Source organism: Lampetra planeri, unplaced genomic scaffold (genome assembly GCF_965212315.1).
Source record: "Lampetra planeri unplaced genomic scaffold, kcLamPlan1.2.h2 scaffold_1289, whole genome shotgun sequence".
Taxonomy (NCBI): Eukaryota; Metazoa; Chordata; class Hyperoartia; order Petromyzontiformes; family Petromyzontidae; genus Lampetra; species Lampetra planeri.
Window position 1 is genome coordinate 5,954 of NW_027614006.1, and position 24,986 is coordinate 30,939.

The window sequence follows — 24,986 nt, forward strand, 5'->3', positions numbered from 1 at the left end:
CACTGTCAACCTGCCCTCTGCACAACAGGTGAGTCCAGTTCCAGCTACAGAACTACTTCCAAATGGCAGAGTGATCAGTGAGAATGACATCGGCACCCAACGTTTCCGACATGAGATATTGTCATTAGTCAACCAATTACAATTAAATGTTTGGTACTTTGTTTCATAAACACAAAGGGGGGGTTCAGATATGGGTTGAAAACATCTGAGTTAGTCAGAAAAGTCAGATTCATCTGCTGAACACTCCATATGAGAGAGACTTTCCAGTTTTTGATGAAAGACGCCATTGAGTTTCACAATGGAGGTTGTAGGAAACAGTGACGGATGGATGGTCAAACTGAAGACGACAGACTGTCTGCTGTGGTGGATCTGACTCTTCTAACAAGTGTCTTGAACAAGTCCCTTTGTGAAACTGCAGCACAGAATGAATGAATATTTAACCAATGACCTACGTTACTTCTTACTGATATAAGTTCTGTTTTATGGCCATATTAACACGTTCTGTGCAACAAAATCACAAAACGAAATCTCTTAGAATGGTACAAATACAAATAAAGAACAGGCAAACAGTTAGAAATATGGGCATCAATCTTGTAAAAGCACTGTTTGTCTTTGGCTACTTCGCACATGCGGATACGTCTTCAACCGTTCAAGCTTTGCCCGCTGAGTCTGCATCTGTGTCCTCACTGTGTGTGTCCTCGCAGCACAGCAATCATTCATTTATCGGCATTGTGAGGGAATGAATCACCAGATGGCTTGTGGAGCATGAATGAACTGATTCTACTGGAGGTTCACTGAGCCCTTCTGTCTGCGTCTGCTCAGGGTCCGTCAGCACAAACGTCGAACAGGCACCAAGGTGGTGGCTGCACAGAGTCGCTCAACTACGCTTCGTTACACTTTGGAAATGGGTGAGTTTGTTATCTGCATGTAAAATGCAAAAGCACATGAAAACTTAAAAAAAGTGGCAAATTATACATTGGAATGATATTTGTTGCTTTTGTTTTAATAGACAGAATAAAGTGGAAGCCATTGTGCAGTGTGAATATGCTATGGTGTCCAAGCCAAAACAGGTTGGTAGGTTCTTGCTGAGGAATGAAGGCGTCAACCACCTCATCAAACTCTTGGCTTTTCCTTCAAGACTGATGACCAAAGGATGGAGCACTATGAGAACATCAGCACAGCAGCCAAACCCTCCAATCGAGTCAACTATGACCCAGACACCAGCGAAGAAGAAGTGGAGGTCAAACTATTCACAGGTGAAGTTCAAGCCAAAGCTGGGACGTCAGCGAGCCCACAGAGACTCAAGCAGCACCGAAGAAGAAGAGAAGACAAAGTACTGTGAGGTGAAAATCTGAGAAAAGGCACTGTTGTATATGTACAGATATTATAGATTATTCTGAATCCTGCTTAAAGTCAAATCACCAGGATTATGTGCAAATAGTGGATTTACATGAGCTTGAATTGGTGTATTGGTTATGAAATGCTCCCTGAAGATGGCCGACTGTTTTTTTATGTGTTGCAATACCTCTCCTGAGGCTTAATGACAGTGTTCAAAAACTCTTTGACACCTCTATGACTATTAATCTTCTCTGTTTCAACACTCATCTCATAGTTGTCCATACAAACTTTTATTCAAGAATATCACCATTGCTACCTGCTTTTTAGTAGTTAAACCTAAAAAAAAAAAAAAAAGAAAAGTTAGACTTCAATGCTCTTACATGTGATGGAAAATAAAGTTTGTGAATTGAGACAGATTGTTGGAAGTGTTGAGAGTGTGGAGATGCTCTGGTCAGAATCATCAGCTGAATCCTTGGAGAAAAATGTCTTGTAGCGATGAGAGTGCGTTTTAAATATTATGTCACTGTGCTTCTGTTGGAACCTCACCGCCGGCCACAAGACCGTCAATGTCTTTCCCTTCTCCCAACTCGGTGTGTGCAGTTGTGTTTCCCGCCCCTTCCCCACCATCACTTCCTGTGGAACGCAGGCGTATCTCGGCGTACTCTTCTGTCTTGGAGGCCAGGCCTCGGATCTCCTCCCCCCCAGGCGTATCACCTGCTCTTGCCTGCAGTTTAGCAAAGTCCACACTAGCGTAATGTATTTGTTCTTCTTTCCGTGCTTCCTCTTCCTCTATGGTGAGTTTATTGGCGTATACTGTATCAGCCTGTGACAAGTCGCTCTGCAATAGACCAAACGAACAATGTATGTGAGAGATGAAACAATGTAGTATCAGGACTGATAAGATTCACAGTGATTTCGAAACTTCGGTCCTTGTTTGGCAATCACTCAATTCTTCCCTGATATTGATTAGAGAAAGTGCAGGTCGTGAGTACATTCATTTTTTTTTATACAGTCTATGAGAGTTTTTCCTCCCATTATCTGTATAAACCAAGTTTTAGAGCTACATTTGCTTTAATATGGGATTACATGTTCTTATTAATGCAGACCTGCCACGTCATCTCAACTCAGAACTGTACATGTACACATTTATACTGTTTCAGTTTTGACAGACACAGTTTAGCTCATCCTCCTGAAAACATAAACTCACCTCATTTGTTATGAAAATGCCTGAATTGTTCACCACTTGCTTGATGACTGAGCTGCGGTGTTTCTTTTTCCTATGATAGAACACAATAACAAATGAGAACATATCTGTGACAGATTTCTCATCAAACCAAAAATTCAGGTATCTCACGGACCTTATCATAGTTACAATGTTCTATACAAAAAATACAGAGGACTTAGGAGTTTTTGACATATGATTGATAATGTCTTTTACTAATGTCAGAACCCATCATGTATGAATACGTATGGCAGCTAAAGCCTCTGAGTCTTTCATGTAGGCTGGCAGAAGACTATTTATACATACATACATATACTAGGATGGAAATTGTCTTGTTTGTAATGACAGGTTACCTGTTGAAAATGTAATTATTGTATCACAATAACTATTTCAAATGACTTTATCACAATAATGGAACTAATGTTTACAATGTTTACCTCAATTCATTAAACACCTAGAGGTGACTGAGCGTGGGAGAGCAGAGATGCTATGACTATGATTGTTAAACCTAAACACAGATTATTAAGCTCTGACTTTGAGCGTCAGGCCTCAGTCACTCTCCGCACTGACTGTTTCTCTGCCTTGAACCACAACTCACTTCAGCATGTTCAACTCTAATCTGAAGCCACTAATCTTCGTGGACAGAATTTTATACTTTTATACTTTTATACTAAGCCTACCCCAACGTAAAATCGAAACATGTCCTTATGCCAGTTTGGACCCGATTTCCAAGCAGGAAATGTTTATTCCTCTGTTGTGTTAAAAAACAAAACCAAACACAACTAACCTGCAAATGAATAACAGCAGAGGGACACATACGAGCAGCACCACCAGCGCTCCAGCTGCAGAACCAATCAACACAGACTCAGTGTGGATTCCTGAAAAGGTTTTACAATTAGTAATGGTCCACGAAGAAAAATAGCAATACAGCAACCATGATTCAGCAGATTCCTCTACCACGCTCAGGTTCACTGGACGATATGTTGAAGGTAAAACTGTCCGAGCCCAGTGAGTTGACACTCAGGCAGACGAGTGAGGGAATGTCGTCATCATGCAGATTGGTCAGGGTGATGACACTCTTCATGCCGATGCTCCCGAGGGGGATTTCTTTGATTGAGAAGTCTGCAGAGTGATTGACAAGCTCCCCGGACACTTCCCACACCAGGGAAGGAGGCGGGTTTCCCTGGCTGGTGCAGGAACATTGTGTATGGGATGAAATCTTGACACAACCAGAAGAAGGCAGGACCTCTGGGACAACTGAGAGAGAGAAGGTATCCAAACACCTGGTCAAGATTCTTGGGAAACATGTAGGCTCATACAAAAAGTAAATCTTACATGTGACGTTAATCGAAGCAGGCTCGGAGGATTTCGTCCCGTGGATATTCAGAGCTTCACAGTAATACTGATCCTCTGACAGTTTGGTGACATTGAAGGTTATCTCCTGCTCACACCCCATCACCTCCTCTCCTGTCTGAGTCACACGGTACCACGTGAAGTTATGGGCTCCTGGGTTGGCGTCGCTTGCGCAGGTGAGTGTCACAGTGCTGCCGTCTGGCACTGACCCGACGGGTCGACAGTCAACGCAGTGTTCTTGGGGGGATCTGAAAGAAATAATGCTCCACTTAGTCCAAGCATTCCAATAAATCCAATAAATGACAGGCAGATGGAAATGGTACAGTTACCCAAACTTTCATAAATGTCATTTTCAATGCTGGGTTGGGCCTGCAGCACACTGAGGCCGCTTATTCATTTTTGTGGTTGGAAATGAAGTCGTAATAATGACACACACTAGACAAAACATCTACACATCAATTAACACACTGGACAGACAGCAGAGCTCTGTCACGTTTGGCCGTTTGACAGAAAACAGTTTGTCACGCATCAGGACAAAGGCTTACTGTCCACTGTTCAGACCTTTCTGTACGGAAGAGTCTCGGCCCCAGTTTGTGTTTGGGTGCCCACAGCTGGACCAAATGTAAAGCTCTGGAAACATACAGCTTTGACTGTTGTTCACTTACACTGAACGTCCAGCTCAATCGTTGTGGACCTTTCTTCTCCCAGGTCGTTTTTTGCTTCACAGTAGTAGCTGCCACTGTGACTCAGGTCAACTCCGGGTATGACGAGGATTTGTCCAGATTCCTCGTCCTCCACGTCATCTTTGTACCAAGTGTAGTTGGTCACGGCGGGTTGGCGCGCTGCTGCAGAGCAGAGCCACAGATCTGCCCTCCAGTATCAGATCAGGAGGATCCACAGTTACTGCTGTTTCCTTTGGAGGAACTAGTGAAACAAACACAGATGTAAGTTTGGTTCATGTTTGCCAGTAGTTCGTTTTTTTCGTGTCATTCTCACAGACTTACACTGTACATCTATCTGAGTGACGGATGAGTTCTGGTTCCCATATCGGTTGGAGGCTTCGCAGTAAAATCGACTGCTGGCTTCGGAGATGATGATCGTAAGCCGCTTCTTAAACCCCACTGCCACCACCTGATCTCCATCCACTTGAAACCAGGTGTAGATGTTCACAGCTGGATTTGCGTTGGTGTTGCAGGTCAGAGTCATCCAGCTGCCCTCTTTCACAGGGCTGATATGATCAACTGATGTGTCATATGGAGCATCTGGAAGAGGAGATCTAAACTGTAATTTCTTTAATATTATCAATAACAATATATTTACGAAAATGAAGCTCCCCAGAGTCCATGTTTAAGTATAGTTAAGAAAGACACTGAACCCCAAATTGCTTATTTTGTATAGAAACCTCGCGCTATAAAAACGCAGCTATTCACCATTTCACAATTAAAATGAGAATCTTGCTGAATTCAAGCTGTGCATCAGGGTGTTCAAAAAAACTGTAAAATCCAGCATCGTCTCGTTTCCATGGAGAGGAGGAAAACCTTGTTAAGACGAATAACTGAATCTTCAGTTGTGGTCCCATCTCAAAATGTGTAACTGGAAAAAAAAACTGTCATTCATTGGACACAAAATAACATTTCAGCAACTTCCTCACTGCTGAAATCATAGTTCCTCATGTATGTTAAGCAACGTAACACAAGCTCAATGTAACATCATGGCGGATCAGATTTCAGCCCCATTTTTTTCCTATGATAAGATCAAAATGTGTCTTCTCTGATCAAAACCTCGCTGGTGTACGAGACTCAGTCCTTCTGTACTTACCAACACCAGGAAACCATGGTAACGTTCTCAAGACAATGCACCTCATTCACCAACCATTGAAATGTCCTCCCACTTAAGATGTTCTTTTATGAAGACTGTGAAATTCACCTTGTTTGCTATTTGTTCTTGGGTGAGAACAGAATGTGCAAAAACTCATGTTTGCTTTGTTTGTCACCCTCAGTTCTATGCTTGTATGATATTACAGGATTTAAATGACAACATTTGCATAACTAATAGTTTTGTAATGATTGTCATCATCATACATATATCATTATAATCACATCTTTTTTAATTGAAACTCAAACTTTGATTAACATCAGTTACATCCGCAACTTTAGTGTTAGTGTGTGTGTGTGTGTGTACTACTACTACTAGTACCACAACTACTACTACACAATAATACACAAGTACATAAAGTACAGTTTTTTTTTTCTTTTATCTAATGTTTTTTGTTTTGTTTTGGAGGCCTTCATCTTGACTTTAGGTATGATTTAGCTATAAATAATTCTCAAACATAATGAGCCTAATGTACATTTTTCCTACACGCTGAATGCTTGGTGGATGAGAAGGGAATGTTTTTACCCAAGTTCTCTACCACCTTGGGTGAAAAACAAATGACAAACAGGGCATTGAAAAGAAAGACTTACACAGAACACGGAGGGTCAAACTTGATTCAAACAGAAGGTCGCTCTTCCCAGCTTGTCGGCTGTACAGAGCGAAACAGGAGATCTTCTGTCCATTGTGGACGGGCGAGGTGGTGAAGTTGACAGCAGAGGTGACAGAATTAGCTTCCACAGTCTCCTCAGGGTGAGCTACACTGGGAATCCATTTCAGAGCTGGAGGCAGAAAGGGACAGGGGGAGGACAGCTGAGCAGCTCAGCCTCACCGGGGGTCCCATCCACTACTTCCAGTCTGGAAGGAGTTAGCGTTGGTCCAGGCAGGGACTCTGGGGGCGAAACAATGACAAAAGATGTCAAAACATGTGGCTTCACACATGCAAAGGTGGAAGAACATTACAGGTACCTTTAATCTTCATAACGAAACTACGTCCGAAGTTGAACTTTAGCTGGTTGTTGCACTCAAGTCTGAACCAGTAGTAGTCGTCATCGTCCCATGGCATGTTGTTGAAAATGGTGGTGCAGTCCTTCTCCTGCAGGTTCCCAGTTAAGTTTCCTTGCAGGATGTTGAAGCTGGCACTTGCTCCTGTGAGGCTGGAATCAAACACTTGTGTTCGTCGCCAGTTGCCTCGCTTCCATATGGCTTTGCACGAATCATCCAAATAGGAATCCCATTCTGGGGGCAAAGAAAACCGGCAGGGGATGATCACACAGGATCCACCCAGCCCCTTCACGGTCTCGGGCAGGAAGACGTCCCAGGTTTGGGTGAAGCTCCCTGAGATGAAGAAAATAATGTTAACAGTCATTACACAGACCATCTGTCAATAACCCCTTACAAACCAGATCCGGACACATTCAGACATGAAATGACAAACCTGGAATCAGACAGCATAGGAGAGGAATCACTGCAGCCAGTTTCATTCTTATCTGACGGGTTGTTGATCCTACAGAGTTAGAGCATACAGTCAGCCACATTAACATACATCAATACTTATACTGATTTAGTGAAGTAAAACTATGATTTGTTTCTCTGTTCAAAATTCTCATGTAATTCATTTAGCACATTAAAACTTCCAATGGTGGATGTCCAGCGTGTTAAACTCCTTTGTGATTTATTGTAAAAAGCTGTTTTATTCCAATTATTTGATATATTTCATGCTATAATAAGATGCAGTATTAATTATACATTTTCCATGTAATAACAGTTTACATATTTCTTCACTATATTTTCTACCGATTCAAAGTACTTGAACTTTTCTTCTTTTATCCTATGTTTTCCTATGCTTTATGTAAGCAGCAGTATATAGTATCAAACAGTACAGTTACTCTTTATGACCTTATTTACTAACTAATCAAACTGCTTTGGATTCAGGTCTTCTGAGATTGAAGTCTTACCTATGATGAAACGCAGCATGGAGTGTCCAGAGTGTGCTAGGAAATTTGACTTGACTTGCTTTCAAAGTGATGAAATATATAGATAAGTTGTGAAAGGTGCAAATAAAGGTTTTACGAGCATTGAAGGCTCAGTGATGTCAAACGGCCGATATGACTGGACGACACACTCAGCTCTTGCAAAATGTGTGTGTGGGGGGGAGTGGCACTGGACACAAGAAGGCTTTTCTTTTTCTTCTGCTTCTGCTTTGAAAACACCAACAATACTGAGCCCTTCTTGGAATTTTGGACCAAATTCCAGATGTCACATAATGACTTTCATATCTGGTCACAGGAAATCTGCCATTGATTTTAATCAAACAATGGGCATTAATCAAATACTTTCAACTAATGCAGCCTCATCTCATTGTTTTATTTTCTTCAGCATCTCATTGTTTTATTTTCTTTGGTATCATCCATGATCAAATGCTATTAATGCTGTATGATTCAAAGGAAGACATGGGGAATTTGCTGCATTGCGTATTTGAATTTGTTAAATTTCAACTTAGTACAAGTGAATGATAGGAGAATGCTTTTAACTACGACTAATAAATGAATGTGTGCGTGAATTTCCATGCTTTATAAATACAAGAGATGGCTTTGCTGGGTTTTGCCAATAAGCAACACCACAATGGGGAAATTGTGAAAATGTTTCAACACTTGAAGCTGATTTCAAAAAGTACTGATGTGCTTTGATGTGATTGCATTGAAGACTTACATCACATCCTGAAAAATAGTAGCTGCGATTCAAGTTGGTAAATTTCAGCAAGAATAACAGAGAAATCCTTGCGTTTCCATTTCCATTCCAGTTTTGACAACTCACTATTTCAATCAATTTATTCTTTCATCAAAGTCATGGGAGTGGAAAAATCAAATTGTATTTGTCAAACTTCAAAACCATGGTAGAAGAAAAACAATTTAAAGTCATTTTTATGAATAAACATTTAATAGTGCATTAATAAGGTGTATTTCTTCATGTATTTGTACATTAAACCCATATACATTTCTGAACAATAACTTAACTTATGATAAATGTTATGTACAATACATACTGAAAACAAAGATACAAGAAATGGACACATTAGTGGAAGCATCCAACAACAGAAAGCAATCCAGTGCTCCGTAAATGACCACAGAGGTTCAGTCTCTCTGCCTGTATGGTTTGTTAACCATTACTGGGGTCACCTTTGCTGTACCAGTGCTTTCCCAGTCCTGTAACACAGGACTGTGACCAGCAGGGGGCGTTCAGACTCCATGAGACAAACCCACTGGTGAGCGATTCCCAGTGTGCTGACTGATGCATGTAAGTTCCGTCTGGTTTGCAGCTCTTAGCATCCAACGAAGCATCTTCTAGTAACAGTTTCCTCCAGGGAGTGTGAGCACCTTGAAGTGCTGCATCTCTGCTGTGTTTCTCACCAGTTTCTTAGCCTCATCCAAGGGCTTTACAGTCATTGTAAGAGGTCAATAACGGCTGTGCTCGTCTGTCGCTGTGACGATGACGTCCATCCAAATCCTCATAGAAACAGCGTTGGAGGCCACTAGGAAGAAAAGACGGTCGTATGTCTTCACACAGAAAGTCAGACTGGGCCGCGGTGACTAAAGAGAAAGAGCAGACAGGATTAATGCAAACAGTCATAACAGTCTCCTGGACAGTCATAAATAAATAAGATGACTGAAAGATCTCATTATGGTCAGTAACGTATTCAGACGCTGTGGGTTTTAATTCCTTAAATCCAATAAAACATATTAAACTGTTCTTTTAAATCGTTTGTAAAAGGCATTTGTTTTGCTTCAAGTTAAATTTTTTTGTGTCTGATTTTTCTTTTCCAAACAGGCATTTTCTACGGCCGTCCTGCTAACTAACTGCAGGACTAACCTAATAAATTAGAAATTGCATCACTATAATAATAGATTCCCTAGGATTCCCCAATCATCCGTTAATGAACCGAATAAAACCAAGGACTCACCGATGTGGCCGTTCGTAGATGGTCGTAGTAAACTTCCTCTATGGCCTGGAAGTAAATTACTCCTTTCAGCTTCCTCTCATCACAGTCTGCAAAGAAATCCATGACATAACTCATGTGCACTCATCAGAATTTCATTCAGCTGCCCTAAGTTACAAACTGTAGATGGGTCACGTAGATGATCCCCTATGAAGCTTCTTTTTAGTTGATTCCCTTTAACTTCCCACTTTACATGCAAATTCGAAGCTGTTGGATGGCGACCAGTTAGGAGGTCAGGCTAATCTACTCTGAATGAGAATGACAGGGAAGTATTGTTGAACAGTGAAAGACACAGAATGTCCTCTGTCAAGCAAACACTCGTCTAACCTGTGTAGTACGCTAGCCGTCTGTGGTCCATGGTCAAACTCCATGTCAAACAGGAACCATCTTTTCTTCCAGGTCTTCACTCTTCCCCCTCGTTTGGTCCAAAAATCCAGCACAGCGTCGAGGTGTCCAACCGCAGGTCGGAGCAGCCGGCCACCCCGTGACCCAGGGACTCCACGTGGGACCGCAGGTCAAAGTTTGGAGAGAGAGAGAGTGGCAGGCTGCGCTGCAGAGCAGAAGACTTAAACAATCACTCGTATTCATGAGGGGACACGTATTTACTAAATAGGATCGGGAAGTCAGCACTGGATCAAGTTCAGTTCAATACACACACACACACACACAGTACACAGTACACAGTATACCAAACGAACGTGAGAACATTCCTGCTGAACAACAGCACCATCTCCTGGCATAAGTGGCGACAGTTGGACACTGTTGCACTACATTCTGTTTACAGTCAGAACTTATACAGAGTACTGCACTACTTGGAACGTTTGGTGAAATTCAGGACAAAGAAAAATGTGATTTTTAAAATGTTGTTGGCTAACATCTAGCTCTACCTGACTTCTCTCAGTGTACATAACAAAACAGAAAATCCAAAAACATGGGAATTAATCTGTGTTTACCTCTGGGGAGTTTGGAGGAGACCTGACCATCGTTTTCTGTTCTGGTTCTGGTTCTGGTTCTGCTTCAGGCTTGCATGGACTCTCGGCTCTGTTGGCTCTGTTCCGTAAGAGTGGAGCTCACGCTGCCTTTGGCTCCTCCCAACAACTGCTGTCGCACTTTCTGTTCACAGGTGATTAGAAATGTTTAAAGCAACAAGAATTATGTATATTTCATTAGGTGTATTTTGAGTTCTGGGTGAGGAAAAACAAGACTTGTAAAGGAATTCATGATTTTCAGCCATGATATCTTTGCTAGTGCTAGAAACATCCACACATCCGCTTGCTGTTCACTTGGGCCATCAAGTGTGAGCTGAGTGGGTGTGAGAGATCAAACCGCCGTGTCTAACGCAGTGTGTCGCTGGTGATTAGAGGTGTCAGCCAGTGTTTCCCACGGCAGGTGACTCACCCTCTCTCTCAGAAGTCTCTCTCCGCTCAGCTTTGGCTTCCCTGAGTTTCCTCTCAATCTCCATGAGATCCAACAGACACGGACTGAACACAAGGAATCGACAGCCACATATAGCAGTTATAGAGTGTGTAAATACTAATTATCTGTATATTCTGTACAGTGTGTCCGTTTTATCACACACACACACACACACACACCTACATACATACAATAAATTTAAATTAAATAATATATAAAGTTATTTGTAGAAACATATTGACGGTAGTGGGTTCAACCATGCCAGAACACATCCACTCCTGATAATACATAGTAGTACAAAAGTAATTATGAAATCAGGCCAAACATATTCTTCACCGCACTTGTGGTGACAGATACCAACGGTTTCAGGATGGCACGTGTGAGTTCATGACTAGATATCCATGAAGTGAGTCAGACAATCTGTCAAGACTGTTAAAAATCTGTCTGAGCGTTCTCTTCCCTGAATCACTAACGTCATCATAGAGATGCATATGCAGATCGCAGCTAGTCCTCTGGGTGTGACATCCCCAACCATTGTTTCACATGAAATAAAGTAGAAAATCTAGGTTAAATGGATTGTCAGGACAGAAAAATTGAATTTACACACACGTCACACAATCCTTAAGATGTGTTTCACCATCAGTTCCATTACAATGAACTGGATACAGATATTTAACAAGTTCCCATCACATGACCAGTTAAACAACTGACCTGGCAGCACGAGAGCTTGCTGTGCTGTTGCATGGCGTGATGAGCCCAACGCCGCTGCTGGTTCCCGGGTCTGTGCCCGTTACTGAGGGCTATTGGGGGGAGAGAGGGGATGTGAAAGATTCTGGGGTCTGGCTGTCAGGAACCATCCTCACCAGTCCTGGAGAGGAGAAGAACAGAAAAGAAGTACATGAGCAACAGCCAGAGAGAGAGAGTAGTCTCTGTAAGTGTCGGGCGCAATGTAAAATGACAGGAAACACATGACATGGTCCAACTTATCAGCCCTCTCACACTACTAGTCAGTGGTGGAGGCTGTCTGATGCAAAACTGACAACAACCTCAGGTGGTTTCTACTATACATGTCGGCACATGTCCTGAAGGATTTTATCCCTTTCTCCTTTGGAAAATTGTCCAACATCATGCAAATTGGCAGGAGTGATATTTTGGACGATGTCAGTTTACGATTTTTCTCAAATATTTTTTGTTTTTTGATATCGTAATATTGTTTTACAAGGTGTACCAAAATGGCTCATATGAAAATTTTAGGAATGTTGCAAATATTGGGGTAGTATTTTAGGAAGCATTCTTAAGTTCTTTTACCTTAACTGGACTACTGAGGAGTTTAAACTCTAGTCTGCAGGAGCATTTCTGGTTTGTCCAGTCTGTGCAAGTAAATCCTGATTCTTCCTAACGCAACGTAACGTAACAACAACCTGCCATCTCTCCATACACACTTTGGATTGGACTAGAAGGGAGGGAACTGAGCAAACATTGAGACCGAATGAGGGCAGAGAGAGTGTATTTGTCCTGTCATGGTGCCGCAGCTTGAGCAATCATGAGCACAATGGCAGATTGAGAGAATTTAATGTCTAACCCTGGACTGAGAGCGGCCTGTCGCTCAGTCTGTTGCTGCGATGTGCACTCCGTCTTCTGGGCAAACTGGATTCCTTACACAGTTCCTATATGAACATGAGGGAGAGGATGATATGAGGAGTGTGTCTCAGCTGAGTTGCTGTCAAAACAAGCAATTTGACAGAAATTCATCTGCAACTACTTTAGAACTGTCTTATTAGTGTTGCAATTTGCATCCAAGTGAGAATTTAAGGATATAACGTCACTGACAACGTCACTGCCTTTATGTTACGGTCCATAGTGTAGTGTAATTACATTACAATGTTAAAAACGGACAGAATCCTATAAACAAAGGTCCAGATATCTATCTTCCTTAATGCAGCAAAAAATATATACTGTCAACAAAAAATACACTATAATATGCTCATTCAGCTGAGAAACGTGCATTACTTAGACACAAAATATCCTGAGGTGACTTGTGAACAGTCAGGGGAGAATGTGACATCACACAGGGGGTGGAGCCAGTGATGTTCGACCCATCGGTGAGAGGCGTCTTCTCTATGAAAACCTGTAGAAGCCAGAAAGCCAGATTCAATTTGCGATTCAAAGAGCTATCCGGAAGGAAAACAGCTTGAATGAGAAACACATACGGCCACTGACAAAACTGAATAGCTTCGACATCTGGTGGAGAAACTTCCCATCCAAGAGGGATCATAATGGGTTAAAAAAACAAAAAAAATATCTTTGCTGCTCTATCTCTATCTTTGCCTCTCATCCCCCCGCTTGACTCACATGAGCTGTTCAGTCACCATGCAGCCCTGATTTTATCCGTGTCTGTATAATTTATTTTCCTTTGAGCACATTCCTGCAAGGAATGTGTGGACAGAGGAGTTAAAGATGATTTCACATAACAGTTAATTGTTTTCCAGCTGACAACATTTAGGACACAACTCGAAAAATGCGTCTTGTTTCCTGTCTGCTACAATGAAACCTGTTCAGATTAGCTCTGAACCAACCATGTCATATTATGGTCAAACACATTTGTTCATGTTCTTCATGACTCTCCTCCTCTGTGCTGCCACTCCCTTCTGCCTTCCCTCCTGCCGGCTCTCCATTCTCTCATTTACAAGATCACATAAACTTTACAGTAGCTTTCTGGTAAACACAGTTTAACACCTGACAGCCGAGCAGATCCATCCAGTCTGTTTTTTTTCTTTTAGCTTACCCCTCCTGCTGCAAGGACTCCTGCCTTTGCTCCCCTTCTAACATCCACACAAATCTTGTGAACTCTCATGTGCACGTACATTCACAAGTGCAGCGCCCTCCAGCACTTTGCTTACTCCTCCCTCTTTCCTTGCATCCCTCCCTATCTCTTTCTCTCTCCCTCCCTCGCTCCCTCCATGTCTGATTTGCCTTTTCCTCGTCCAGATCTTGTCTCCTTTTTATTGTTATTGGCGCTGTGACAAGTCTGACCAAAGAAAAATGCTGGTGCTTCTATAATCGTAGTTTAGATCAACAAGGATTCCTAATTATCTATAATTATATTATCAGATGGAAGCACAAGATGCTTCTGACAGAGGGACGGTGAAATTGGAGGTAAACATATCTTGGGCAGTGAGCAGTAAGACTATTTTCTCACAAGGTGGGATCATTTAAAGACAGACTGGTTTTAAGACATCTATGTTTTTTAAAGTCCTAGGCTTTGCCCTACATATCTGAGCATAAACTCAGGATTTGATTAGGTAAAAAGAACTTTAGATCATTAGAGCATCTAATAAATCATCTGAATTTGATGATGCAAATTCATTCGGATACCATTCCAAGAATGTTAAATCAGGATGTGTAACTGTGGCCACAAGATAAACTAATCTAAATACAAATGCTGTTTCAAATATTAATGGTGAAGTAAGTAAGCAGTTAAGTAAACAGTTACTTAACACCTAGTTTGATATGGTAGGTAAAATATTTTCAGAGCCCCCCCCCAATGCCAAGGTGTGTCAACATGTCTTACTGTCTGAGTCGTGTGCATGAGGTCTCTCTTCTCTTTCCTTAAGGCATTCAGCTCGCTCTCCTTCTCTTTCTCCATGTCCATCAGTTGTGTCTCTAACTGCTGCACTCGTTCCTGTAAAGTCAGAAAATAACTCCTTTCAGCATGCGGCGCCATATGTTTCCTTCTCCTCATGTCATGTGCTGTGTCTGAATCATCCAGCTGGCTAGATTCTACTTCACCTTTCCACTATGCAGTGTGTGTGTGTGTGTGTATTCATATCGCTAATGTGACAGTACAGCTACAGAGGACACATGAGAGGCGGGTTGAGAAGAGAATTGACCAGATGTTCAGTGACAGACAGAGGATCAGGATGAGTTTCATCTGCAGCCATGTGCAAATGTGCAATTATTAGTAACTGCAGTTATCTAATATTAAGGATTCTAATTTTAGTCACTTCTGAACCATTTCTGCAAAACCTACAATATAGCGAACCAAGAACTACTCTACTACCAACAACTAGTCTATTTTCACCTCATATGGTCCTTTCTGTATTCATGTGGAACCTGGCTTGTGAATGAGAGATAAACTTGTCAGAATGGACAAAAAGTTCACACATTAGACGATTCCATTCGTAGTAGAAGCATCAGAAATCGTTTGGGGACAATTTTGCAAAGTGTGGAAGTCTCAGAGATATTTTTGCACAAGATAATAATTAATGGTGTTCACGGCCATTCAAGTCAGTCAGTTTGTGCTGCGTCACGTTTCAGCAGCGTCTCTGGAGCGACTGTCGCAGCCATCCCGCAAAAGATACGAATTGTGTCTATATCCACAGAGCAGTTACACACAATGCAACACCGCGAATCCTGTTGATACAAGCAACAGCTTGCAATATCCAATAATCAATAATAATAATGCACCGCATGCATCACTCCAGCTGATTTTAGTTTTCATCAAGTCTGACAACTGTGTTGACATAGGGAATGTCAAACAGATAGTTCTATGTTAGCAAACAAGGAACTGACATATAGACGGCAAACCAACACGTCCGGGGCAGCAGAGGAAACTCTCTGGAAGATGTTTACCTGTGCTGCAGTCATCGCGTGCTGCTGGCAGCAGATTTCCTTCTCTAGCTCAACTTTTCTCTCGTCCAACACCTTGTCTTCTGCGCTGTCATCCTCCTCATCGATGCCACTCTCCTGTTCCAGAACACGAAACTCCCAGTCCTCAAAGGCCCTCACTGCCGCCTCCATCACCTCTTTCTCCTGCAATAAAGACACATCCTTTAGTGTGATCAAACCAGGATTTTATCATCTCCTTCCAAAAGCTGATTTGCAATAATAGATGATGATAATTAAAAGGGGTTTCACTCAGTACTACACTAACTATGAGGTAGATATTGCATATTGCGCATATATGTTGCCTCAGGTTGTTTTCCATAATGCATTTGTTATCACTAATTATTAAGCTGCACTGACAAGCAGATGACATATTAACAGCTGTTTAACCATTGTTTTTAGTTTTACAAATGGAACCTGAGCTACTGCTTGGAATGCAGTTTGGAATAGTTTTAAGGCTGGAGAATAAATTCAAAATAAAATATACATTATTCAAGTTATAGGCATTCAGTTGTTTTGCAGGGATTTATGTTGCAAATGGGAACCTGGAGATTTAACTGAGAAAAGAAAAAACAGAAAGCTGTTTAAGTTGTGAGATTTCTGTTGTTGGAAAATGTGTGTTTTTGTGAATTTGTGGATGAAGTTACACAAACGTGTATGACAATAAATTGATTTTCATAATGAACAGGAACTTATTGAACTTACAGACCTGAACAGTGATTTCAATGCCTTATATTTTTCAAAGCCTGTTTGGTGTTTACAACTTGTGCAGAGGACACACACCCTCATTGTCTCTGAATGAACACCTGTTTTCTTGCTCTTGTGCAATATGTGTTTAAGTTGGCTGCTTGTTTGCGTCTCGGTCTGTGAAACAATGAAGCGACCTGCACCTGAAAGCTCCTCCCCATAAAAAACACAATGTCAGACCATAAGTCACTACCTGCTGATGGACTGCTGTAAATCTTCCATGACACACGGCACTCTCTCAACCTGTCTTGACAAATTTACAAGGAACATCCTGTGCACGTGCACATTTCCAACACATCAGGTTAAACAGGTACTGAACAATCACTGACAGTCAGAAAAAACAGCATGAAATGTCGTCAACAGATGTCAAAGACCTTGTCTGAGACACTGCAGGCAGGATTTGTCAGTATCAGAATTCTCTATATTGATTTTATGATGACAGTGTGAAAGGAAATGAACTGAAATCAGATTTCCAAAATCAGAACTGGGTCACTTTCATATGGGGTTTTAAGTCAGATGCGCAAGACTGACAAGTCATGTGCTGATTGATTTAACACTGAGGTCAAAGGTCATGACATTCTGAGGTTTGGAATCAAATCTGTTTGCATGCATGTTCCTGGTACTATCTCACCATCCCTGCTCCAACTCTGGATCCACAGAGGAGGACAGAGGCAGCAGCCAGTGCTGCACAAAAGGCCATTCTCCACATCCTTCTTGTCAGTGACATTGGATTATAACCTCGCTGGCTTTCACAGCACAACTTGAAAATTAACTGGTAAACACTTTCGATAGCATCACATGTTCACTTCTGTATACACAATGTGCTGCTTGTCTTATTATTGTTCTTTAGTGCGAGCAGGACTGTTCACACTGGAATCTGACTTAGGTTTCATTTGAAAAATAATAGTGAAAGGCCACGGACAAACTCAAGATGTCAACAAAAATTAAGATCTGTAGTCTGAACGTTGCCTATGAAACACTGTCCCGTCCTACAACAGTGCTTCAGGAATCATCTGCAGCTTACTGTGTCTCACAGATCGCTGCCAACAACATGCGATCAGTTTTATCATTTTCAGCTTGATAAGCACTTCACATGACTCATCCATAATCAATTATTGCCTGGGAACAATGTTAACTAACATACAACATCTGTGTGACTGCAGTGATTCTGTTCTTTTGGATAACATCTGCTAGTGAGTTGGATTACAACACTTTGTGGCGGCTCAGCTTAGTATCTGGTTCGAGGAGTTTGGACGAGCATAAAAGTACCTGAACTTTTAAAAGCAAGCTGGTGAAGACATGTTTACAATGCCATAATGTAGTTCTTAGTTAGTTTCTGTATCCAGTGCGTGTGGTCACACTGCTCGTCTCTCTGCTGCTCACCTGCTGAAGCTGCAGCGTTTGTTTGTTTCCTTTCGTTTTCTGGCTGAGCGGCGAGCGCTTTCTCCTTTTCCTCACACCTCTTCTTCAGTTCATCCACCCTCTGTCGCTCTTCCTCCAGGCTCTGTCGCTCCTTCATTCACAGACCAGAAGAGCGAAGTGAGAGACAACAAAAGATGCCCATCGTCACACCAGCACTCAAACCGTAAACAATCATTACACAGGAATTCACTTATCACTGACATGGTCTTCTATGAACCCTCTGATGTTAGAGGACAACTGCAAACGTCAATAATCCTGAAGCCGACGTTTCCTGCCTGGATTGTGAAAGTTAATTAAATCAGAGCACCTCTTACTATATAACACTCTATTACCGTTTGTCTGTCGTCGTTTCTTTGCTTCTCTCCCTGCCTGGCCTCCTGTTGCAAAGCCTGCAGCTTCTGTGTGTGTCTGAGCAGCTGGTTCTTCTCCGTCTGCAGCTCTCCCTGCAGCAGGGCGATCTCCAGTTGCAGCTGAGAAGACAAGAGAAGCCACCAGTGTGAATCACGCTGACCGGTGCTTCAGCCAGTCCGATACAGAGATATGCATTCCTTTACTGTGACTGGTATGTAGACTGGAGGGACTTTCTGCATTTTCACAGAAAGAAATATAAAATGAGCATGATCCAACACACTGAATGATACCAAGGCACCTCTAGAGTATCGCAATCAGATCCAATCCAAATTAAAAAATATTATTACACTTGATCATGTGTAGAGTTCTTTAATTTTGCAGCCATAATCGAAACTATATGTATCCTTCACAGTATTCTAGTGCCTAGTTTTACACCTGTAGATTCACTGAGAGAAATTCAGTCTTTGGGATACACATTTGTCATACAACACAGTGATGAAGTAAAAGCAAGCTGGAACCTGTAACTTTGCCTCTATATTTGCCTTAAAACATTCCACAGTTTTCTTAATCTTCTTTAAGAAATTTGAATTGAATCAGTTGTTCTGAATCACTGAAACCACTGAGCATCTCCTTGCCTCAATCTTCAGTTCTTCCTTCTGTTGGTCGATTTCTGTGATTCGCTGATGGAGCTTTGAGGGCGACGACAGGACCCTCAGTGAACCCACCTCCAGTTTTTTAACACACGACTGACATAGAAGGAGAGCAAAAACAAAAAGACAAAAAAAAAAAGACGACAGAGTCACGACAAAACCACATCAAAGCACAAGAGTCTGCACATGTTCGTGAGGAGACTACTGATGCTGCTACCGTGTGCCACAAAAAACAGACTGTCACATAAATACATCACTATCACCAACGGCCTCGACTTCCTCGCTTACCCTTTCACTCTCAGTGCTGCTGCTCTCTGTGTCAGACTCCGCCCCTGAGGAGGCGGGACTTTCAGCCACTCTGATGATCCACGGTGACCGCAGACCCTGCTGCCACTGGCTCCTGGAGCTCTCCATGTTACTTTGGGGCATGTCTAAAGACAGAAGAAGGTTAATGAGAGTTACAGAGCCAAAGAATGAGTGTGTGTGTGTGTGTGTGTGTGTGTCTGTGTGTGTGTGTGTGTGTACTTTCTGAATACAGCAATAATAAAATCTGCTTTGTGGTTGAAAGCATTCGTGGGATCAGGTGACTTTGTGAACACAGCATCAGCAGTTCAGGACACAAATCCCCTACACACACACACATACACACACACAGACAGACACAGACACACATACACACACACACACACACAGACAGACACAGACACAGACACACACACACACACACAGACACAGCCACACTAGTGTCTGTGATGAGAACACCTCGCAGTGGAGATGAGAGAATGTGTGTTTCAGGGTTGCTCCAACTGAAGCGGTCTGGCATGTGCGTACAAGCGTTATGAATAGTGTTCTTTTGTGTGGGCCTCTTGAAGTGCATCAGCTGCTGAATGAGAACAATGAAATAATGAAATACTAGGGGGAAAGTGCCCACATACGGTCAGTACTTAAAAGTATACTTTCAAATCCGAACTATTGTATGTGGTCCTTTTTTTCTTTTGTCAGCGTTTGTCATTGATCTTTATACTTTACATTGTTCTCGATCAAAGTGTTCAGTACGGTCCTGGCATCTTCAGTCTCCTCTTACTTACAAGTATGTCTGCACAGACATAACAAAATATTTGTGGGAAAGAGCTTTTAAGTGCTTTTGTCCAAACTTTTCCCACCAACTTTTCTTGCCCTCTATGCCCCCCTCCCTTCTCCCTTCCATCCATACCTTATTAGGCTGCAGGGAATGTAGATGTAATGGAAGCATCCAGATAAATAGACAGGGCAGATATAAGTGAGGCCTTCTAAATTATGACTTTGAGAAGGAAACGGGGTAGATTAGTAGCTCATTAGAGACATGGGCAGACAGAGGAATGAGCCAGGCAGGGAAAGTCAAGTCCCAAATGATCCATCGAATGAGCCAAACACATCTTGACAGGGGGGAGAAAGGAAAGAGGATGCATAGTCGTCATCCTACCGAGACGCTCTGGGCCACTCTTTAGAAACTATCTCCTGGTTGATTTAGTAGAATTTCAAATAAACAAATACATTTCCCTACTCAGACAACAGTCAGTCGCTGCGGCAGTACATCATGACAACGTATTGAAACATTGCTGTAGTGTCTGTTTACCCCAGTTTGCAAACGTCTGCTAACATGTGGTTTCCTCAAGTTAAAGATTCTTTCAAAGTAAAACAAGACAACGTCATACTGAGCTGCATTGTAACACAAATAAACATCAGTGCAAGAATTTGCTATCTGACCTCTAGCTAAAGTCCACCAAGATACACTATCAACACCAGAGAGAGGGGGGAGTGAGAGAGAGGGAAGTCAGGAGTAAAGTCTGCTCACGTGTCATCACAGTGGTGACAGCACGATAAACAAACAAATAAGAGAACATGAGTCAACAAGAAGAGCATCAAGAGCGGATAAAATAATCAGCAGACATAGAAAAATGGGGCAAAGCTCCACCGACAGGAGTTTATTGTCTGACTTAATTGGACTTGATTGCAGGGGAGGAGAGCAACTCTGGGGAATCAGATAGCAGAGTGGGAATAAATAGAGGCAAAGTTCACCATTGACTGTGTTTTGTTATACAATGACAGCCCAAAGGTAGAACAAGTCATAACCCCACAACTTCCTGAGACGAAGACTGTGAGTATGATTGTCAACCACAAACCATCAATAACAGCTGACGCACAAAGACACACACACTCACACACAGTCAGCCCAGTGTGAGAAAGTCATGTGTGTTACTTGTTACATGTTTTCTGGCCATGTGTGCAAATCAGCAAAGTCAAATCACTAATTCTCAAACTCCGCAGCTCCAGACCAATTAATTATTGACAGGTAAACGAATCCCCAACTAATTTGATAAATAATTAGTTTGAGTGAAAAACCTAAATTGTCCTATTTCAGGCTTCTTATCTCTGGGTATTCGCTGGTTTATTTGCTCCTCTAATGATGTTGAACTGAATACCTTTGGTGAGAATGGAGCATTTCTTTCATGTTGTTAACATTTTAGACTCCAGTATGAAGTATCACTTGAGAGCTCAGGTCCAAGTCCATATCGCTGTATAGTGGTGTTAAAGACAAAGCTGTGTTGCAAATGATTTTGTTGAATTGAGCAGAAGTCATCAAATTTGTGACTTGAGGTTTAGGTCATGTGACTAAGCCCACGGCTGTGACAGAGATGGTGCATCAAAGTTTGTACCATGGAGGACCATTTCTAAAATATTAAGTTATGAGTGTGTGCACCAAATTAATGACAAGTGACATGCATCTGGTCCTGAGAACAGCTCACAACTAGTGGCAATAATACACTGTAAAATTACCTCATCCATGCCTGAACCGCTCATCATTGGACGGCTAAAAGGAAAAGTGGGGCTAAGCGCTGTACAAACAAAAACCATAAAGTCAGCCATGACAACGGTCATATTCCACAACCTGCACGGACAGGGGAGGAGTTGTGATGTTGATGAGCTCTGTGTGGTTGCGAATGATGACTGTATCCTGTCACATGCTGTCACTATGGGGTACACACAGAGAGGTACAAGAGGGACGCACTATTGGTATTTTGGCTGGTAGATTGAGATACCCACATTTAAATCAGCTGAATTTAAACCATACAATAACAGCATTAAAATAACAAGTTATTCATCTGAGCTATATAAGAACATTTCAGAATGACAGAGTCTTGGCAGGGAACTATCTCTGGATCACTGTGCACCAACAGCAGATTGTGAGTGTTAACACAGCACACTGCAGCAGAAAATCTAACTACTCTGAGACTGATGTCTCCAAAACCACACTGACCACTAACAGGTCATTCAGAGGCCAGATACGTTTATTACAAACACCAATGCTTGGTTATGTCTCATTGAGCAGTTTCACCTTGTGATTAAGATTTCTACAATGCCCTTCAATAACGTTCTCAACATGTTTAATTGAATTTCAGACTCTCATACGGTCTTAAAACTGGAATATCATAGTCCATGTCAACGTAGTGAGAGCCGTCACACCGAGCCTGATATACGTACTGCACTATAATTTACAAAAGCCGCACAGCCTGATCAGCCTGATTAAACAAACCAGCAGGGTATCTGTAAGTCCAGATGACCAATACACTATTTCAGTAAGAAGGAAAAAGTCGTCAGGACACAACTTCAGCCAGCAACTGAGCCAAGTGAATGAGTAAGACAAGTTAAATATCCTTCAAGAGCCACAATTACAGGCTTGTATTGAAAAGCAGTGCTGACTTCACCACATCACTATCCTCCAGTGAACATCAGTAATTTTCCATATTTTAATAGTCAAAACAAACACTCAGACATGTCAAATTTTACTTTCTGTAACTTCCTCTCTGAGCATCTAACCACCAATGGAATTTATTGTTTTGTTTTTTATTCCTCAGGTCTGTTTCTTTTGTTACGTTTATCAAAATGTTGAAAATCATTGTACTAAGATGTTTCTGTATACTAACTTCTATAAATGGACATTTTATGGACTTATCTTCTGTCTATTCCTGATAAATCCTGTTTTCAGTCCTGTTTGTTAACACTGCCATAAATGAAAATAAATACACATAAATAACTCCCCGAACTGAACTTCAAAGACATATTCATGTTAAATTTTTTACGAAATACATGTAAAAAAAATGTTTAGTTTGAAATCAGATCTTAATTGTTTTGGGTCCTATTATGTTAGTGTAATATAGTTATTTCGCCTATCGCAGATTTTCCTCATATCTTGCAGGTCTAGGTCCAAAGGGCACAAGATCTGACTGAATTCTGTGGAAAACCCAATAGTGACCTCTGGACCTGCTGCATGTGGCTCCTGCTGGCGCAGCGCCAAGCAGCAGGAAACTGTCATCGCAGGAAGTATTTCTGAGCAGGATAAGCAGGTGAGAGGTGATAGGTCAGACGCTGTCACCCAGCTGTCACTGCGGCTGTGAGACAAAGTGACGCATCATGTCTGAACACCTGCGTGGCAATACATATACCTTACTTGTTGATCCAGTGTTTTATTTGGACATTCATAAAACATCTGGCACTAAAAAGAAAGGAAATAACTTATAAAGCGGTGTAAAGAGTAATAGTCGTTAACTCTTTTAATTGTTTCCACTCTGAATTTTTCTTTATTTCCAAAAGAAAACTGAATGCAGAGCTGAACAGTTTGTAATGTGTAGGACCAAAAGATATTTCAAAAGTCAAGTTGTACCGGTTCTGTCACTTTGCAAAGACACGTCTGCATGGTGAAATCATTTTAAACAAATACAAGATGTAACTGTCATTATACTTCTTACGCTTTGAGGAAAGAAAATATTTCATTCCAAAAAAAAAAAAAAAAAGTTTCCCAACAGAGAAACTAAACAATATGAGATACAATCAGCAGAACTGATACAGTACTGATACAATTTACCCCTCCAATATTGGTGTAAGAATTTAGAAAGCATGATTTCATATTCATTTGTGGAAAAAAAATATTACACATAATCTACTACACATTCCCAACACATTCCCACACACATTCCCAACGGCTGAGGAGGTCCATATAGTTGGCAAAGAGGCTTTGAAACGGTTATCTTTAACCGTATCTTTAGACAATCTTTACAATGTGTAGTTACATTGGACATGTATGTTTCATCAAGGTTGTATGAAAAAATCACACACATTCTGAATTCCTCATGGAAAGTATCTATCTATCTATCTATCTAATATAGATGATAAAAAAGCAGTTAGTCCTGACATGATAATTTCATTTTCATGTTGCCCTGGACAGACCAAATTATCAAATCGCCAAATTATCATCTGAAAATTTCAACAAAAAGCTGAATCTGAAGCTGAAGCTTTAATTTGGACTTTGGTTCACACTTGTGAAAATTACAACTGCTTTAATGAACTTGTGGGAGCTCTTATCAATTCTGACCCCGCATATTGTTCCTGGCATCAGACAGGGATTTGTGATGCAAGACAAACGGATCCGTTAATTCCAACCTGAGATGAAGGGATCAGACACAGATTTGTTGAGTGTGGTTCAAGACAAAGTGTGTGTGTGTGTGTGTGTGTGTGTGTGTGTGTGTGTGTGTGTGTGTGTGTGTGTGGTGTGTGTGTGAGTGTGAGAGAGAGAGAAAGAGAGAGAGAGAGATTGAATAGCCCCTTGCAGAACTCCCCAGACAACAAACCCTTCATAGTAGCCAGTGTTGCCAGGTTGTCAGGTTCATACAAATATTCCTGAATTAGCCGACACATTCAACGCCTCAACACGGAAGGACTCATCACGACTGTTTTGGTTCTGATGGGTGTACGATGATTTCCTCTTGGGTCTCTGGTATGATTATCCTACATTTCCCACCTGGCAACACTGTACAAAACACACACTATCGCCACCTTCTCTCCCAGCCTGTTTGCTGTGTGGGAGCTGATGGAGGGATACAAGTACCGATATCCCAAGGTCATTTATAAACAAAGG

At 41.6% G+C, this 24,986-nt stretch overlaps 2 protein-coding genes across 2 annotated transcripts; both read right to left on the bottom strand.

Moving 5' to 3' along the window:
• Positions 1–1,858: 1,858 nt before the first annotated feature.
• On the bottom strand, positions 1,859–7,154 carry LOC144739071 (sialic acid-binding Ig-like lectin 16). The gene is given in 10 exon segments (XM_078622069.1): positions 1,859–2,176; positions 3,380–3,402; positions 3,518–3,747; positions 3,976–4,117; positions 4,579–4,754; positions 4,756–4,837; positions 4,918–5,154; positions 6,379–6,567; positions 6,618–6,677; positions 6,779–7,154. Coding segments are annotated over 10 exon segments (1,833 nt in total).
• Positions 7,155–9,240: 2,086 nt separating this feature from the next.
• Positions 9,241–19,462, bottom strand: PHLDB3 (pleckstrin homology like domain family B member 3). Its single transcript, XM_078622070.1, is given in 18 exon segments — positions 9,241–9,375; positions 9,747–9,832; positions 10,110–10,140; positions 10,142–10,207; positions 10,209–10,229; positions 10,231–10,332; positions 11,181–11,201; positions 11,203–11,263; positions 11,910–11,998; positions 12,062–12,066; positions 13,209–13,326; positions 14,770–14,880; positions 15,831–16,010; positions 17,994–18,014; positions 18,016–18,123; positions 18,365–18,502; positions 19,019–19,129; positions 19,322–19,462. Coding segments are annotated over 18 exon segments (1,545 nt in total).
• Between the last annotated feature and the right edge of the window lie 5,524 nt (positions 19,463–24,986).